The sequence below is a fragment of the Talpa europaea genome (assembly GCF_964194135.1).
Source record: "Talpa europaea genome assembly, chromosome: 7".
NCBI lineage: Eukaryota > Metazoa > Chordata > Mammalia > Eulipotyphla > Talpidae > Talpa > Talpa europaea.
In genome coordinates, this window is record NC_140074.1 from 118,484,145 (window position 1) to 118,502,134 (window position 17,990).

Sequence of the window (17,990 nt, forward strand, 5' to 3'; positions counted from 1 at the left end):
AAAAATTACAAACTCTCGGCCTCCCCTGGTGGTACAGGCAGTTAAATGCCGTACTGTGAAGCTGTCCACAGCCTCTGCAAAGCCGGTTTGATCCCAGCCGGCCTACGAGGGTCCCACATGGCGCTGCAGACCTCTCCTGTCATGCCCGCTGCTCCCCTCAGCAGTGGATTTTGTCAGTCAGTCCGCCTGTTCTGCTCCCCGCTCTGTCTCTGGTGAATCCTCTCATCCCTCCTGCGATCTGTCCTGTACTCTGGTTCTTGTATAAATAAACAAATAAATCTTTAAAAAAAAAATTACAAACTCAACAGGGAAACCAAACAAGTGTCAAAAAAAAAAGAACAAAATTTGCAGGCAAACTATAGTTCTGAGGCATACAATAGGAGTGGGGGAGGGAGAGGGATCAAAACAGGGGAGGGAAGAGCACATGGGACTATGGTGATGGTTCAGGGGTGATATGGTGGTGAGAGATTTATAGGAACTACACTTGAGGGGAGAAAACAAATACTGTACAAAAATGATCCACAACATAATTAAAAGTTTAATTAAAGAAAAAATTACAGATTTAGAGGGCTCTGGAACAAATGGAACCTTAATAACGGATTGTAAATCCCTTGTTTTGCAGAGGAATGACCAAATTAGAGAAATTAAAAGAAATGACATTATTGTTAGTGGCAAAAATCAAGATTGACAAATATCCAGTTCTCTTAATTCAGTATATTCTGGCCATACTACTTTTTCTTATTTTGGACACATTAGTTAAACTGAGTTGATAAATAAAACAGGAAAAGAAACATTACACCTAATCTTACAGAAAATAATAAAGATTTATTGGAGTAGGAGTGAGGCATAAAGAAAAATAATCAACAGGGATTCAAAATGCCCAAACTAGAACTCATCACTTCCTACCATACTGTAAAATGGTATCTGAGTCTCAGTTAATGTTATGAGTGTAATTTTTTATGTTAGACTTTTAAATAAACCCAAATAAGGTAGAATATTTCCTCCAACAGTATTACATTTTCATTATTGAGCTATTAAGAGTATGAGAAAGTGGAGAGGCTTAACTGAAAAAAATCTAAACTTGGATTCAAAGGCTAGCCTAGATATTTACACTCATCTGTTACTAATCTCACTGTGTGTTAAGATAACATTGGTTACAGTACTTAAAATGAAAGATAACTTCATTCTCGTGATAGCAAACAAAGTAAAATATACTTTAGAAAAGCTCTTTCACATATTTTCATGAGCTTTTATGCTATGTTATGCTAAAAACAGCAGAATGACAAAGTGAAGGGGAAAAAAATGCAGACTGGAATCTTGGCTCCCCTCTTACTGTATAACTTAAACACCTCTCTGGGCCTAACTTTCCTCAGATGTAAAATAGAAATGTGAAAATTAGAACTGAGTTCTTCCAGTAACTAGATGTTCTAGTAAAACATCTAGCTCAGTGCATGGCATGTAGGAAGCACTGAATAACTGTCACTAAATTTGAAGGGAAATTACTAAAATTTGCTGTAAAGCAACATTCACTATCAGCAATATAGTAAAGGCATTTGAATAATGAATTTAGGAGACTAAAACAATTCAATACATATTATTTTAACCTATAAGGGTTACTATTTTTGTATAGATTTAATGCCAAAATGAAACAGCAAAGAACAATACTTTTCACATCTCTCTCTTTAAACTCTTCTATCCAACAGTCACTGACTTTGGCTATTCTGAGTGATGCTGCGTATCTGGCTAAGGGTATATTTCTCTTGATTTTTAACTTAAAAACTTTTTCTCTTACAGCTTTACCCCTGAATGTGAGATTTAAAGTCTGTGGCCTCCAGTCACAATAGCCAAAATCAGGATACAAAGAATATTCCCTATGAAAAGATTTAAATGACTCAACTGTGAAAAGATAAGTTTCTTATCTTTTTAACTTCACTTACATAAGGTAAGTTATGTACTGTCCCAGAGGAAAATGTGGCAAGAAAGAGAAAGTTACTACTTTTTTGTAGTAACCACAACTAGTTGAAATTAGTTATCACTTTCTATAAAAATTTCCTGTACTCAAAACATTTCTGAGTTCAGCTACTTGCTTACAATCATAAAACTATCAGTTCTATAAAAAAAAAGCACTCTGTAATCTGATTTTAAAACTCTGCAGTAAATATCTTATATATTAAATCTTTTTTTTAACTTTTTTTTTTTTTAGATTTATTTATTTATTCATACAAGCACTGGGTACAGTCAGAAGCACGGGAGGGTGAGAGAATTCACCAGAGCCAGAGCGGGGAGCAGAACAGGCAGAAGGACCGAATTACACTGCTGAGGGGAGCAGCAGGCGGCAGGAGAGGTCTGCGCGCCATGCGGGACCCTCCTCAGGTGGCCGGGGAGCAGCCGGGGATCGAACCGGCGTCACAGAGACTGCAGGCAGCTTCGCAATCCAGCGCTCAACTGCTGCGCCACTGGGGAGGCCCTATATTAAATCTTTTATCCACTGAAAGTTAAATACCTAAAATAGTTTCAGTGAATTAGTAGTAAGCTTATTAATTCATAAGAGACTAAACAGTTTATTGTTCTTTACTATTTGTAAATTAAGTCAGTAAAGATATAACCAATTTTAAGAATTAGTCAGATAACGACACTCATTATCACACATCACTTTCAGCCCCCTCATTTATACTATGGCATGGAATAATTCACAGCATAGAAGAGCACTTTTGGTTTATAAACACTTAAATCATGATCACTGTACAAAGAAGGGATTTCCCCCTTTTTAATCTTCTTAGATACATTTACATAGCAATTGCAGTGAAGAGATATGATATGCTTTAAAAAGTGTTTTCTTATTATTTTATTATTTTATGTATTATTTATTTATTTTTTTGTGGGACCCTCACAGGCCGCTGGGGAACGAACCAGCGCTGCAGATGCTGCGGGCAGCCTCGTAGCCCAGCGCTCAACCACTGCACCACCAGGGGAGGCCCTTTCTTATTATTTTAGTACCGCCACTATAAGCTATGAATTAAATAGGAAATAATTATTACAGGCAGTAGCAATGCTACTTGAAATTACAAAAAACTCTTTCCAACAATTACACAATGTAAGAGTTGAGTGGCAAAATAATAGAGCTGACTGCAATGGCAAAAGGCTATCTTCCACTTAAATCTTCAATATCGGCTTCCCTTTCAAGATTCCTGTTAACTGTTAAATGTCTATACAGTAACTTTAACTATACTCTGAACTTTTATAGTACTGAATACAAACCACCATAAATTAAGCTTACTGGATCTCTCTACATTAGGGGAACATAAAGTTCTATTAAATACCAGATAGTATCTACAACACTTTCTCCCCACCATTAAGTTAAACATGAAAACTCTGGGGAGACCAATTCCTTGATTTTCTTCACTTCTGGCCTGCAACAGTGATACTGTAGCTCTTAATTTTAACTTCCTTCAAACACTTCCTGTACTGATCTTTGTGGATAAATTAAAATACTTCTCCCATATGCATACAAAGAAATCAAGGAAGAGACTAAGCTGAAAACCTTTCGGTAAAAATTTCACCCTCTGCACTTGGTAAGTTTCCCAAAACTTTTGTCTCACCTTCTCACAATTTCATCCTTCAAATGGAAATGGTGTGTGTGTGTGGGGGGGGAATAAGTGAGATGTACACTGAGCTGCGAGTGATCTCAGGTCAGCTTGATTCGCTGCCAGAAAAGGCCAGGTAACATTTACTCCCTTATTATAGAAGTTTCTCTCTCTTATCCCGTCAAGAAACCTTCCTGTATATCACTGTGTTGCTGTAATTCATCCGCAGTGATAATACCTCACTTCCCAAAGGGATCACTTCCCAACGCGACGACTACTCTCTAAAAATGCTTTCAGAGGCTTTCGTACGTCCTCACCCATTTCTCAATTCCATGACTATAAACCCCCCTCACTCAGCAGAGAAGGAAAAGTTCTTAGAGACAGACTGGAACGGATTTTCCAAGCCTGCCGACATCTAAGAGTTCCCAGAAACAACAATGAGCTAGAAAGTACGGACTCAACAGGGAAGAAGAGGAAGTCCCAGAACAATACCCCAACCAAACGCAGCACCAAAACCCCGAGGCGTCTCCATCACCCCACTTTACCCCCCACCCCACCCCCACTTCCCCAGTTTAACCACGGTCTCTCCAACTCGGCGAAAGGCTCCCTTCCCCCTCCCCCGGCCCATCAATGCTCCCTCGACGGGCCAGAAACGCTCCGCGACGGCGGCAGCAGAACCTACAGAAGCAAGCTCCGGTGGCTCGGCGCCGGGATGCTGCTTCTGTCGGGGGAGAGAGGCAAACCAGGGGTTCAGTAGAGACTGGAAAGCTGAGAGATACTGGGGGGAGGGGTAACTAGGGCGCCCCAGCTAATCCCCCGGCGGGGCCCGCGGGTGGAAGAGGCGGGGGGCGGCCACCCGGCGGGGGGAGAGGGCGGCGGGCTGCGCTGGGTTTTCGGGTCGCGGGCACCGGGGAGACGTCCGGCGGCGCCGGCGGCCGGGGGTGACGGCGCCAGGCAAGGGAGGAGGCTCCGCGCGGGGCGAGATTCCCGGGGCAGGAAGGCAGGAATCGCTTCCTCACGCCGCCCGGGCCGCCCGCCCGCCCGCCCGCCCCAGCCCGAGCTCACACCTCAAACCTGCTCTTGGTCACTCCGTTCACGTCCCTCCTCATGGGGCCGGCGGGTGCGGCCGGGGCCGGGCGCTGCGGCGTGCGGAGTGCAAAGTCGGGGGGCCCAGGCCCGCGAGTTCCGGGGCCCGGAGGCGGCGCGAGAGCGGCGGGCCGGGGCCGGCGGCGGGGAGGGGGGACCTCTCGACTCCCGGCGGGGCCTCCTCCGCCTCCCGCAGCGCCCGCGGCGGCGACGACTGCTCGTCGCTAGCTCTTCTCTCTCCTCAGCCTCAACTTCAACCCAAAACAAAAACACTCCCCACCTGCCAGCAACGCCGCTCCTCATTGGGCAGAGCCGCCCGGGCTCCGAACGGCGTGGGGGGGGGGGAGGAGCGCGCGGCGGCCGCGGCGGCGGGACCACCCCTCCCCCACCCGAGCAGCCCACGGCGGCCGCCGCGCGCCGCGCTCGCCTCCGGGCCGGCCCCGCGGGAGGCGCGGCGGGAAGTGCCGGGGTGTCCGTGCCCGTGCAGGGGGGGGCTGCGGGCGGGCGCGAGGGCGCGCGTGCTCGCGGGGCGACGAGGGACAGGGCAGGACGGCTGCACACCCCGGCGGAGCCCCCTCTTCCGCCCGCACCCCTCCTCTCTCTGCGGGCACACAGCACCCCCAGGCCAGCAACCCCCCGCGCTCTCAGCCCCCGAAGTCTGGCGGCTTCTGCCCCGCAGCCCGTGCCGGGGCGCACGTCCCTCCCGACCACCCGACTCCCCGGCCCCGTCACTCACTGTCGTCTTGAACCCGAAGTGCAGCAGGCGGTCCCTGCTCGGAGCCATTTTCCTGCCCTCTCTGGGGGTCTCCGGGCCGGGGCAGTGCTGGGGCTGCCGCCGCCGCCGTCGTTGCCGCCGCCGCCGTCGCCTCCCCCGCCCCCGTTGATTGCATTACCGGGTGTTGCAAGGAGGCCTGGGGGGCCACTGCAGGGCGGGGGACTCCCCGTGCATGGGTCCGGGGCGCCGGGGGCTGACTGGGTTTGCCTTCGGCCCCGGGGGTATGCAGCGAGGCCGCACCTCGCGCCTTGGGGTCAGGGGGTGCAGCGCTGGAACGGGGCGACCATTCCTTTGGCTGGGGGAGGGGCACGCTCGGTGGCGGAGGGGGCGGGCGAGGTGGAGGAGCCTTGGGCTTCCCCCGCCCTCCGCCGCCCGACCGCCGCCGGCGCCCAATGGGCCCCAGCGCCTGCCAGTCCGCCAATCAGGACTCTGGCTGGTGAGAACCTGATCCTGACGCCACTTTGGCGGGAGAAACAAGCGTGTCTGAGGGAGTGGGCGGGGGCGCTGGCCTAGACAATGCGGGCGTTCTCGCTCCTCGGCTTTCTGTAGCAGCTGGTCTGTCGTTACGCCTCAGCTACCCCAACCTTCAGGGTCTCAAGATCTACGATCGAATTTCCGTGAATTAAAGAGCAATCCATAGTAGAGCAACAAGGCTCCTGGTTGAGTCCATTAGAAGTGAAACTCCAGGGCCTCCCCGGTGGCGCAGCGGTTGAGCGCTGGGTTGCGAAGCTGCCCGTGGCCTCTGCGGCCACCAGAGGAGGGTCCCACATGGCGCGCAGACCTCTCCTGCCGCCCGCTGCTCCCCTCAGCAGTGTACTTCGGTCCTTCTGCCTGCTCTGCTCCCCGCTCTGGCTCTGGTGAATTCTCTCACCCTCCCGCGCTTCTGACTGTACCCAGTGCATGTATAAACAAAACAAAGAAAGAAAGAAAGAAAGAAAGAAAACATGCCTCTATAAAAAAAAAAAGTTACAAAAAAAAAAAGAAAAAGTGAAACTCCAGTAGTGCTGACAGGCCACTGAGCCTGATTGTATTCTGAGCAAATGAGCTTAAGATCTTTGTTGAGTCCCAGTGTTAGTGACTGACTTGCTGAGTCTAAGAGGAGCTTATTTAAGAGCAACTGGTGCTGGTGCTAGAGACCTTTTTTTTTTTTTTTTTAAAGGCGTATTTTCAGCTGGATGACTTGAGACACAAATGTGTTTTTTTTTTTTTTTAAGATGTTTTATTTATACAATAGTTGGGGCACAGGCCAGAGGCGCGGTAGGGTGAGAGGAATCACCAAAGACAGAGTGGGGAACAAAACAGGCAGCCAGACCGAAGACACTGCTGAGGGAAGCAGCGGGCAACACAGGAGAGGTCTGCCCGCCATGTGAAGGCTGCGGACTGCTAACAGCGCTGTGCGCTGCGCTGAACCCGCTGCGCCACCAGGGAGGCCAGAGACACAAATGTTAAAAGCACATTTCCGCCCGTAGCTTTTTAGTTTTTATCCTCCAAAGGGCTAGCTAAGCAAGGAACCTAACACCAGAAATGATTCAGGCCTACAAACTCAGGTATAGGCGTTACATTCGCCTCCTTCCAGATACTTTTAATATTATTGCTTCACGTCACGTAAAAAGCTTAATTCAGTCTCATCAGAGTAGTTTTCTCCCGGAAAGGTCTGATAAATTTGCCGAAACTGATGAGCAGAGAAATCAAATGAAGGAAACTTTTACATATGATTTCCTTTCCATTGAACCATTTCAGGTAATAGGGGAGATTTACTTTTGAATTATTTTTTGACTGACTGGACTTTTTAAAAAAAGCTGGGTACATGAAAATTATGAAAGGCTATAAATGTATTACACATAGACATATTGCTTGTTATCAAAGAAATTTATTTGCATGTAAATAAACAGGTTCTTTTGTAATCGGAAAAATCCCACAGATTTTGTCTACTTGCAAAAAAATGAAAAACCCCAAAGTATTTACAGAACGGCCATATGCACAGAAAATCAAATTTGAAAGATTTTAGAAAAGACCCTCCCCATCTGCTCCTGATGTACATTTTTGAAACTCAAAATTTAAAGCTCAGCTCTTATAGCTGAACATGTTTCCCAGCCTAGCTTCTGAGATGTTAAATACTTCCTACCCCTCAAAAAACTAACTCAAGGGTAGAAATAAGGGGGAAAGGGGAATGAAAAGGAAAAGGTAAAAGAAAATGAGACTTCCCAGGGAGCATGAATAATCTGTTTCCTATACTGGCATCTGCTTCAAGTGACTTAATTGGATACTGTATGACTCACTGGCTCCCCAAAAGGGTTTCTGACAATTCATGATATTGCTACACTCAATTTTCAGACTTAGGCCTTAGGAAAACTTTTCCAAGAGTCGCCAACCTCAAACATCGTTTTTGGCAATTTATGTCCTGCTTCATCTCCTACCCCCCAGCACTTGTTTTAGAACACATTGGATTCTTAAATCTTCATGTACATCAGAGCAGGTTTTGACCAAGAACCCCTAACATGAAGCCAAAAGACAGACGAGGAATCAGATCAAACTAAGAATACAAGACACCAGTAGCAGAAGACAGGTAGAAGTTGACTTCATGTCCTTGCCGTCTTTTGAAACAGGAGAATGAGTACACCTAGACTGGAGGGAGGTGTCCCAGGCTTGGTTTATTCTGCCTCTTCTCCTCCACCCTGTGGAGAAATGCAGTGCTCCCTGGTTCTCAGGCAGGGTGAAGCAGTTTAGCCCCGGCTCCCTGTTAAGCAAGTTCAGATGCTGGGTCAGTGTGTGGGGTGTGCCCATCGACAATTCAGGGGCTTATCCTTCATCCAGATCCTAACTCGGGATTCTTTGATCTGGGATGAAGACAGAAAGAGAGAAAAAGCTTCCCAGTTTACTCATTTTGGTATTTGTTTGCTCTGTTTGGGGGAGCTGTGCCCCTGACACTATGCAGTACATACCCCATAAGATTTTCCCCACCCAGAACAAACTTAAAAATCATGTAACATTTTTTTTTCTTCTGCAGAAACCAATGGGATAGGATTCAAAACTAGGTGAGAAACTTGTGAGAAATCCAACCTGGTTGTATGTCTGAGGCTGCTACTGTATCAGCATCACAAGATAAAGCACTCTGGTATCACCTTGCCCATGTCCTCCTTAGTGTCACCCAAGACATTTGACTCTGATACGGTAACGGATAACTTTTCTTGCTCCACTTTGCAATGTTTCGTTTCCTACTTCTTAATACCTTAGGACACAAAAGTGGCAGAGTTGTTGAGAACTGATGACCAGAAAAGGGAGAACACTAGAGGAAATCAGAGACAGTCAGGAAAGAAAGCCAAAGCTGATTTTCCAACTCTAAGCTAACTCCAACCTGCAAAAAGAGCTGACCGTAGAAATCTTCAATATCTGATGAAGTCACTCCATGACACACATACACAAATGAATCACCTGGCTTTTTTTTTTTTTTAATCCAGAAGAGTTGTGCTGGGGACCCTGCCCCATCCTGCTGATACAGTTCCTGAATGGAATCATCAGGAATGGCACAGTGCAGGTGTCAAAATCAAAGTAAGGCCGCAGAATTTTGAGAGGACCCTCCAAATACTGAGAACTTGTGTTGCACTCATACGGTCTTCTGGATTTCTATTATTTATGGACAAGGGCTTCTTATGATGTCCCCAAAATCCAGACTCAGACCTAATCCTCAAAAAAGGTCCAATTGTATTGCTACATAGTAGCAAGGGTTTATCTTCATGCCCACCTAGCATTCCAGGCTCCCATTGCTTCAAGTGAGCTTGAAATTGTTTTAAGTGAACTATGGCTGCAATTTGTTTACCTTTTATCTAAGGGAACATACAATGGAGTGATTAAAGTCTGGACTCCTTCTCTTTGTGATGAAGAGAAACAAGGAGCCCAGCTCTCAGGAATGGCCTCAGTTCTCCTACAAACAAAATGCTGGGATGTGGACTTTTGGCACATTGTGGAAATAGGAGAACTAGTAATTCTGTAATGGTTTGCATGCCACTGGGTCAGGGAGACTGTCCCACAATAAATCTTACTGCATCTGAAAACATGTTTACATCCCAAAAAATCAGCCCAGCTTTTTTTTTCCCTAAGAAAAGAGATTATAAATCTCTCCCAGTACCTCCACTGGGAGATGTTTCATAATATTCCTATGATGTGTGAACCTTATGAAAAACTTCCTTACAACAAAAATACCATTTGGGTTTTTCTAATTACTTCCAAAGGTGGGCTGACTGATTTGCTTGGGCTTGATGCTACATTATCAGCACAAGCTACAAGCTCCCTATCAGCAAATAAGCCTTGCTCTTCCACCTCCCATCATTGTGAACCCTGAACCTCACAGATTTAGAAACACTGTATAAAACAAACAGATAAAGGGTTAAAATATTACAAATAAATAGCTAAAATTATCTTTCCTCCCCCAATCACTCCTAAGAAACAGACACCAAACATAACTTAAGTGTCCAAAATGACCAAAGTCCTTCATTTGCCCATGCCTCAAATGGACAACTACCCAAACAAAGGTGAGCCACCTTCATGCAAATGCATCAAGGAATGTATTGCTTTTTCATTTCCTGCCCAGCCCTTCAAATACATGCACTAAAATGAGTTTAAGACATGGCCTAAAAATGGAAAAAGGGAGAAAAAAATATATATGAATATTTCCCACAAAACTGCTTCCCACCCTTCCCTCTCCCTATACCCCTCCCACCCCCTCCCTTTCATAAGCAAGTATTTTAACATTTTTCTGGCAAAGAAACAGTAATTCTTGGTAATCAGAATCAAACCCTGTGGTCTCTTTAGTAGGGTCTGGCTATGCCTTTCTAATTTCACCCAGCTTGGTGTCAAAACCATACCATTTTAAGAGTATTAAATACAAAATCATACTGTCTGACCAACCCCTTATGATTTGCCTATAAACTTGTTTTTGTCTAATTGCCAATCAGGGCCACATCCATAAGATCATCATCTTCCTCTCCAATCATAAAGTCAGGGCTGAGCCTTGAGGGCCTGTCTGTAGATAAGATTGTGTTACTTGTCATAGACAAGGACTGGTCTGAAGAAATAGGTGATTTAGACCAACTCTCTGGCTTGATGCTATGAGATTTTTTCTTGTCTCGGTCTTTATCCCGGTCCCTGTCCCTATCTTTGTCTTTTACTTTTTTCTTTTCTTTTTTGTGCTTCTTATGCTTCTCTGTGCTGTATTCTGGAAGTGGTCGGATGCCATCATCTGAGCTGGGACTGTTCTGGTAAGATTTTTCTGCAATGGAGGAGCCTGACTCACTTTCACTGTCCAGATTCTGGGGGGTATATGCTGGTGACTTACTGTGGCTGGGAGAGCCACGCTCATGCTTTGGAGTGGAACCACTGATGAGTGGCGAGCCATAGTTTTTGGAAGAGGCCATCTGAGGCCTGAGCCCTTCGCCACTACTTTCCCCAGGTTTCTGCAAAGTCACTTTGGCTTTAATGCTGGGGGATCCCCCATCATGCTTGCTGATGATAATTTTTGCCACACCCGTGCTCCCCACATTTTTTGACTCTGAGGTCTTCTTAGATGAATCCATTGAGCCTCCTGAAGTGGAAACTTTTGATTTGTCTTTATCACTTTTCTCACGCTTGCCCTGGAACTCTCCTCCTGACAAGTTATGTTTGGAGGACATAGGATGACTAGAAGAATTTGTGCTCACCCCCATCTGACCATCCATTGGGTCTTCACCCCCAGGGCCACTGGTTACAACCCCATGCTTCAATTTATCTATGACCGCTGTTAAGGACGGCTTCTTATTTCTGCTGGGAGACTTCCCTTTGGAACTCCCATGCTGATTCTGCGAGGATGACATGGAAGAGCCACTTGAAAAGGAAGATGATGATGTTGTACAAGAATTAGACGATGGGGGAGTTTTCTGAGACAGTGAGCCTGAGGATCCTAACCCTGAAGATGACTTCATGCCAGCACTTGAACTAGTTCCAGACAAATGAGAACCACCAGAACCTGAACTGATAGGGGACTTGGCTTTAGATGATGGGGGAGTCCCAGGAACAGGCTTCATTGGAGAAGCAAGCTTATCAGAGCCTCCAGGTGGTCTTGAATGAGAAGGAGATATGTTTGGTTTACTTAAAGAAGGATTCATAAGTGATGATGGCTTTCCTTGAGGTTTCATCTTGGTGCTGCTGGAGCCACTGCTCAGTCCATGCTTGGTGATGGGAGAGGAACCTGGCTTCCCCCCAGACTGAGATGAATTTTTGGACTGGCTAGATCCAGAAGACCCTTGACTAGAATATATACTGCTACTTAACTTAGAACTTGATGAACCTTCTGATTTACTACTTTTCATCTTGCCTGAGTTGGAAGCAGAAGATGAGGAAGAGGAGGAAGAAGAATGACTATGGTGGCTTTTACTGCCTGAGGAAGACACAGAACCACTGCTGGTATACTGACTGTGAGAGGAAGGCTTGCCCACCATCACGGTTCCCTTAGGAATCTGAATTGTGATTTTGGGAATGGGTGGTGTGGCCACACCTGGGGGAGTCTGAGATCTTCCTGAACTGCCTGGAGATTTGGATCCTCCTGTACTGGTAGGGGGGGTGAAAGGTCGGTTAGAACTGTGAGATGGTGACTTTCCCTCAGTGTCTGCCTTCTTCCGCTTTGGAGGCTTATCTTTGCTTTTGCCATCATTAGAAGGGGTCCGACTACGCTTCCCTGGTTTGGAATCTAATCCTGGCCCTGAAAGACTACTATTACTGGTGCCATTGCCTTCCTTTCTCTTTTGAGTCTTTTCTTTCCCTAAGTCACCACTCGTCAGTAAAGGACTTTGGCTACCACTGTGATGCTCCATAAGATCTGCAGGACCCAAAGCCTTACCAGCCACTGTTATAATACTGAAATCAACGGTGTCAGCTTGGCTATTGCTTTTAAACTTAGTCTCCCCATTGTCACTTCCAAGCATTGGCACACCCAAAGTATTCAGTGCCTGAGATGCAAATCCTTTGAAATCATCATTATCTCCACTTTGGCTGCTTTCATCAAAATATTCTTCTCCAAAACCACTTTGGCTCTGGCTATTCAACAAATCTGGATTGAAGTCTACTCCATCAGGAAAAAAGTGGTTGGTAGGAGAGTCACTACTGGGGCTACCAGCAGCATCTGCAATAAGGTCAGCTGGATCAGTGTATGGATTTTCATTATTATTGGTCTGAAAGACATCAGGATCAAAGAGGGCACTCTGAGAATGCCCAGAGCTTGAAGAATCTCGAACAGGGGTGCCAATGGGGGGGCAATCGTCACTAGTGCTAGGAAGCTTAGAGGCTTCTTCTGCAATGTCTGAAAGGATATCAGTTACATCTGGGCCAATGCTGTCTGAACTGGATAGACGGACCATCCTTTGAATACTGGGCTGGGGATGAGGTACTGGTTGTGGGTAAGTTGTTGGGGGAGTACTACACTGGCTTGGAGCTGGAGTGATGTGTGGCGTGTCCAGAGTGTCAGCTGTCATGTTGACATCAAAGATAGGGTTCTGTGAATCAACATCCATTGAAAATAACTCCCTTTGAAAATCATCTTCAGTCTGGTGCTTGGGTTTTTCAGGTGGTAATCTCGACGATTTCTTCTTCTTTGTCTTGTTGCTTCCTGAACACATTTCCATCCGGGGTGAGCCGGAAGAAGAGTTCTGCCTTTCTAAAGGGCTGCTTCCATAAAGGGTTGAGAAATCCTGGGCAGGATTATCTTTAAGAAGGTTCATGAGCATCGGGTGATTCTTGGTGTTGCCGGCCATCGAAGAGACAGGTGGCGGCGTGTGATGAGGAGGGGTCGGACTCGAGCCAATGGTAGACCCCCCGTTCCCTGTGATTTGCAACAAACTGGTAAGAATTGGGTTCTGAGACACCTTGCTGAAGTCCTCCCCATGGCCCACCGACTCATGCCGATCTTTGATGCTCATGCTCATATTAAACAAGGTGGTAATGGGACCCCCCGGAAAGGTGTTGGTTGGTGTAGTGGTACCACTCATTGGGTTGTTGCCTGTGGTCATGCCATACCCTGGGCTGCTAGCCGGGGGCAGGTTCTTTTTCACCATGTCTTCAACTGTCTCTGCAATGAGGGACAGTGCTGGGGTGTCGGCCTGAATGGTTTCAGCTTTCCTCCGAATAGCCCTCATCGTCACAGGGATGGACATACATCTATAAGATAAGATGGAAAAAAAAAAAGTTAAAATTGCACTCACTTCTGGATAAAACCAATCTTTCCAATTAGAAAAACAGGCTTTAGTTTTACCAGATTCAGATATGCACCAGAGGTTTCTATCAAGCAGTTTTCAAGTAAGGCAAGTAACCCAAAAGGCCAGAGTGGTTCTATGAAATGACAAATCTTCGATTCATTCTAAAAAGACTGGACCAGTAAGCAATCTTCAACCTTTTTTGAGGTAACACCAAAAACAGACCACAGACATATGTCCAAATAATCAGATGTATTCAACTAAAAGAAAACTGGTGAAAACAAACTCTGCAAGAAAATGTCTTTTTTGGAGCTTCACATGATTAATGGATATGATTTATCCTAATTAACAAACCATAAAAAAAGTCTCTTGACTCACTGAATTCTAAACTTTAAAGGCTTAGATCACCCCAAAGCTATGCTGTAAAAAAAAAAAAGAGCTACTGATGAAATTTTTAATTTAAAACAAAGTACTTTTTTTCTCTTACAGATAAATTTGTATTTGTAAACATAACTCTGAAAACATTTGCTCTAGAACATGTCAACAAACTTTCTTAAAATGCCAGAAATTTTAGCCTTTTGAATATCAGATTTTTTTCCCCAAGTACTCTGCCACGTTAGCTCAAAAGTCACCATAGGCATGGCTGTGTTCCAATAAAATTTACTGACAAGACAAGCTGCCAGTACATGCTCTATAAAAATCTTGACATTCCACATTAATATTTCTAAGATATATTAAGCTGATTGGCTTAAGTATATTCCCACATACTGCCATTTGGTGATTATATAGGTTAAAAAGTGACACAGAGGATAAGTGGAAAAAGAGCTACAGCTTATTTTAGCTCTATCCCTCATATGAGAACCCTAATACTGGATCTGAAGTTACCTACCTCATTTCTTGTTTCTCTCATAGTGATATTTAAAAATCCAAAGCTCTATCACTTTTGAATCCAAAAGCAGAAGGGTGGCCTCCCTGGTGGTTCAGCAGGTTGAGCGCAGCACCATGAAGCTGTCCACAGCCTCTGCAGCGCTGGTTTGATTCCCGGCCGGCCAGGTAGAAACCCCCATGGCACAGCAGACCTCTCCTGTCTCACCCGCTGCTTCCCTCAGCAGTGTACTTCAGTCCTTCTGCCTGTTCTGCTCCCCGCTCTGTCTCTGGTGAATCCTCTCACCCTCCTGCACCTCTGGCCTGTACCCCAGCTCTTGTATAAAAACAAATAAGTCTTTAAAAAAAAAAGCAGGAGGGCAATTCAAAGCAGTGACTAAATGCTTTTCTCTTAAATTTCTCTTAATTTTCACAGTAATACTGAAAACAACATTCCTTATACACCTCTTAATGTGACTCTGATGGAAAAGGGTCAGTGCTACCTTTGAACAACTTTGGCAATGAAGTCATCTGTGCAGATGAGTGCATCTGACAGCCCTTTGTAGAGTTTACAGCTCACATGTGTTGAGTCCTGCACATCCATTACCACTGAAAGACAAAATATATAAGATGTATTTGAGATAGTCAGCTTCTGAGTTTTCAAAAAGATAAAAGAACCAAACTGCTAGCCTAGATGAGGTGCTAGCCACCCATACAACTCACCACACACCAGGGAGTCATTCACAGGGTGCTGAAAAGATACACTGAAACGGGACTCTGAGAGGGGACATACTTCAAACTGGAGGAGCCCAGGAGAATCTAAAAGGCAAAGAAAAGGAATATAAACTAATCAACCAAATGTGACCTGAGACAATAATGAAATTATTTCTCTCTCTCCTTAGAAACTAAATCTCACACATTTTTCTTTAATGTGCAAAACCTACTGTCCTCCACAACTGACAAAAGGAATCAGATTCTAAGGAATCTGCCAGATTATGTTTCATATACTACAAAATAAAGAAATAACTAAACTTCAATTTTCTGATATAAAATCATTTAAATCCTTAAATTATTAAAGATTTTGGCAGATATAAATACCTGCCTAAAAATGAATTCTAGGTGGGCCTCCCCTGGTGGCACAGGTGGTTGAGCGCAGCGCTGTGAAACTGTCGCAGCCTCTACAGTGCTGGTTTGATCCCTGCCAGCAGGCGAGGGTCCCACAAGGTGCAGCAGACCTCTCCTATCACGCCCACTGCTCCTCTCAGCAGTGTATTTCGTCAGTCTGCCTGTTCTGTTCCCCGCTCTGTCTCTGGTGAATCCTCTCACCCTCCCGCGCCTATGGCCTGTACCCCAGTTCTTGTATAAATAAATAAATAAATCTTAAAAAAAAAAAAAAAAAAAAGGAATTCTAGGGCCTCCCTGGTGGCGCAGGCAGTTGAGCGCTGCGCTGTGAAGCTGTCTGCAGCCTCTGCAGTCAGGTTCAAGCCCAACAGGCCGATGAAATACCCACATGGCATGGCAGACCTCTCCTGTCTCACCCACTGCTCCCCTCAGCAGTGTATTTCGTCAGTGTGCCTGTTCTGTTTCCCGCTCTGTCTCTGGTGAATTCTCTCACTCTTCTGCACATCTGAACTATACCCCGGTTCTTGTATGCATGAATAAATAAAATCTTTAAAAAAAAAATGAATTCTGAAAATTAATGTGGCCAAGAAGAGTTTCTCTTCTGTCTGAGAAGCAAACATCCACTGCCTTAAACTTTTCTGTCAGTGTTTGCAGCTTTCAGCTGTGCAGCCCATAGTTTGATGCACAGGAACAGAGGGGCTACAACTATTTATGCCATAAACACATACAAGTAACTGTCACTGTACGTTTCTGGGAAATACATGCTGGCAGCTCAGACAAGGGATCACATAATTTATCAGGAATAGCACGTATCTCTGTAGCACTAATTTCCTAACTACCTTATAAAAATTCATTTTTAGAGCCCTTGAAGCCATCTGGAGAATCCTAGGATTCAAACAGGTGAAAGAGAAGGGCCAGAAGCACAAGTGCCTATGCTGTCACTACTCTAGCTCTCCAAAATTTTTCATTTCTAAAGCAATTTTTATTCCCATAAAGATGTCCCCTAATATAGCTTTCTTATTTCTTCTTCCCTACCAAATGAATTAATACATCACTCTCACTGAAGTTCTTCGTAAGTTAAAAAAAAGTTATGGTGGCACAAGGTGTTAAGATGCAGCACTATGAAGCTATCTGCAGCCACTGCAGCACAAGTTTGATACTTGGCCAGGGAGGTGACCCACATGGTGCAGCAGACCTCTCCTGCCTTGCCTGCCCAATGCTCCCCTCAGTAGTGTATTTCAGTAGATCTGCCTGTTCTGCTCCCCACTGTCTCTGGTGAATCCTCTCACTCCCTACTCCTCCGGCCTCAACCCAGCTCTTGCATGCATAAATAAATTAAAAAAAAAAAAAGAAGAAAATGAAAAGGGCATCGGGGGCTCCCCAGTGGCACAAGGGGTTAAGCGTCAGCACTATAAAGCTGTCCACAGCCACTGCAGCACAAGTTTGATCCCCAGCCTGGGAGTACCCACATGGCACAGCAGACCTCTCCTGACTCGCCTGCTGCTCCCCTCAGCAGTGTATTTCAGTCAGTCTGCCTGTTCTGTTCCCCACTCTGTCTCTGGTGAATCCTCTCACCCCCCACACCTCTGGCCTGTACCCCAGTTCTTGTATGCATAAATAAATAAATCTTTTAAAAATAAATAAATAAATTGTACCTATGTAGATGAACAGGTTTGTCAGAAAGATTTTTATCCATTAACATAAAAGAAACACATCAGGCCCAAGTTTCTATGATCCTACTGGTGTGGGTTATGGAAGAAAGTTAAGACTTAGGACCATTGGTACAAAAGGAAGCGCTAATTAAGAACAGGTCCCTCCAGGGCCTCCCTGGTGGCACAGGGGGTTAAGACACAACCTATGAAGTTATCCGCAACCACTGGAGCATGAGTTCAATCACCCGCCAGGGAGATACCCACATGGTGCAGCAGACCTCTCCTGTCTTGCCCACTGCTCCCTTCAGCAATGTATTTCAGTCACTCTGCCTGTTCTGTCTGTTCTGCCTCTGTTGAATCCTCTCACTCCACCCCGCACCTCAGCTCTAGTATGCATAAACAAATCTTTAAAGGGAAAAAAAAAAAAGAGAAAAGGGTATCGGTCTTAGATTTTTTTTTTTTAAAGTATTATTTTATCAATACAAGAACTGGGGTACAGGCCAGATGTGTGGGAAGGTGAGAAGATTCACCAGAGACAGAGCAGGGAGCAGAACAGGTAGAATGACCAAAATACACAGCTGAGGGGAGCAGCGGGCAAGACAGGAGAGGTCTGCCACGCCATGTGGGTTGCTCCACAGCCGGCGGGGATTGAACCGGCACTGTAGAGGCTGCGGAGCACTTCACAGTGCTG

The 17,990-nt window shown here is 45.5% G+C and overlaps 2 protein-coding genes across 7 annotated transcripts in view; both read right to left on the reverse strand.

Moving 5' to 3' along the window:
- FBXL20 (F-box and leucine rich repeat protein 20) overlaps positions 1-5,454 on the reverse strand; it is a gene marked incomplete at both ends in the record, with an annotated part of 83,642 nt that extends 78,188 nt beyond the window's left edge. For 2 of the 4 annotated variants that reach the window (XM_084236710.1, XM_084236709.1), the window contains one exon: positions 5,407-5,454. In XM_084236710.1, the coding sequence (XP_084092836.1) occupies positions 5,407-5,454 (48 nt within the window). Of the gene's footprint in view, positions 1-4,651; positions 4,974-5,406 lie in introns of those variants that run through there. The other 2 variants (XM_084236708.1, XM_084236711.1) reach the window with 2 other exon arrangements.
- Positions 5,455-8,251: 2,797 nt separating this feature from the next.
- Positions 8,252-17,990, reverse strand: part of MED1 (mediator complex subunit 1) — a gene marked incomplete at both ends in the record, with an annotated part of 32,006 nt that continues 22,267 nt past the window's right edge. Inside the window, 4 exons of one of the 3 annotated variants that reach the window (XM_084238671.1) lie at positions 8,252-8,282; positions 13,486-13,626; positions 15,029-15,134; positions 15,249-15,344. In XM_084238671.1, the coding sequence (XP_084094797.1) occupies positions 8,252-8,282; positions 13,486-13,626; positions 15,029-15,134; positions 15,249-15,344 (374 nt within the window). Of the gene's footprint in view, positions 8,283-10,382; positions 13,627-15,028; positions 15,135-15,248; positions 15,345-17,990 lie in introns of those variants that run through there. The other 2 variants (XM_084238670.1, XM_084238669.1) reach the window with 2 other exon arrangements.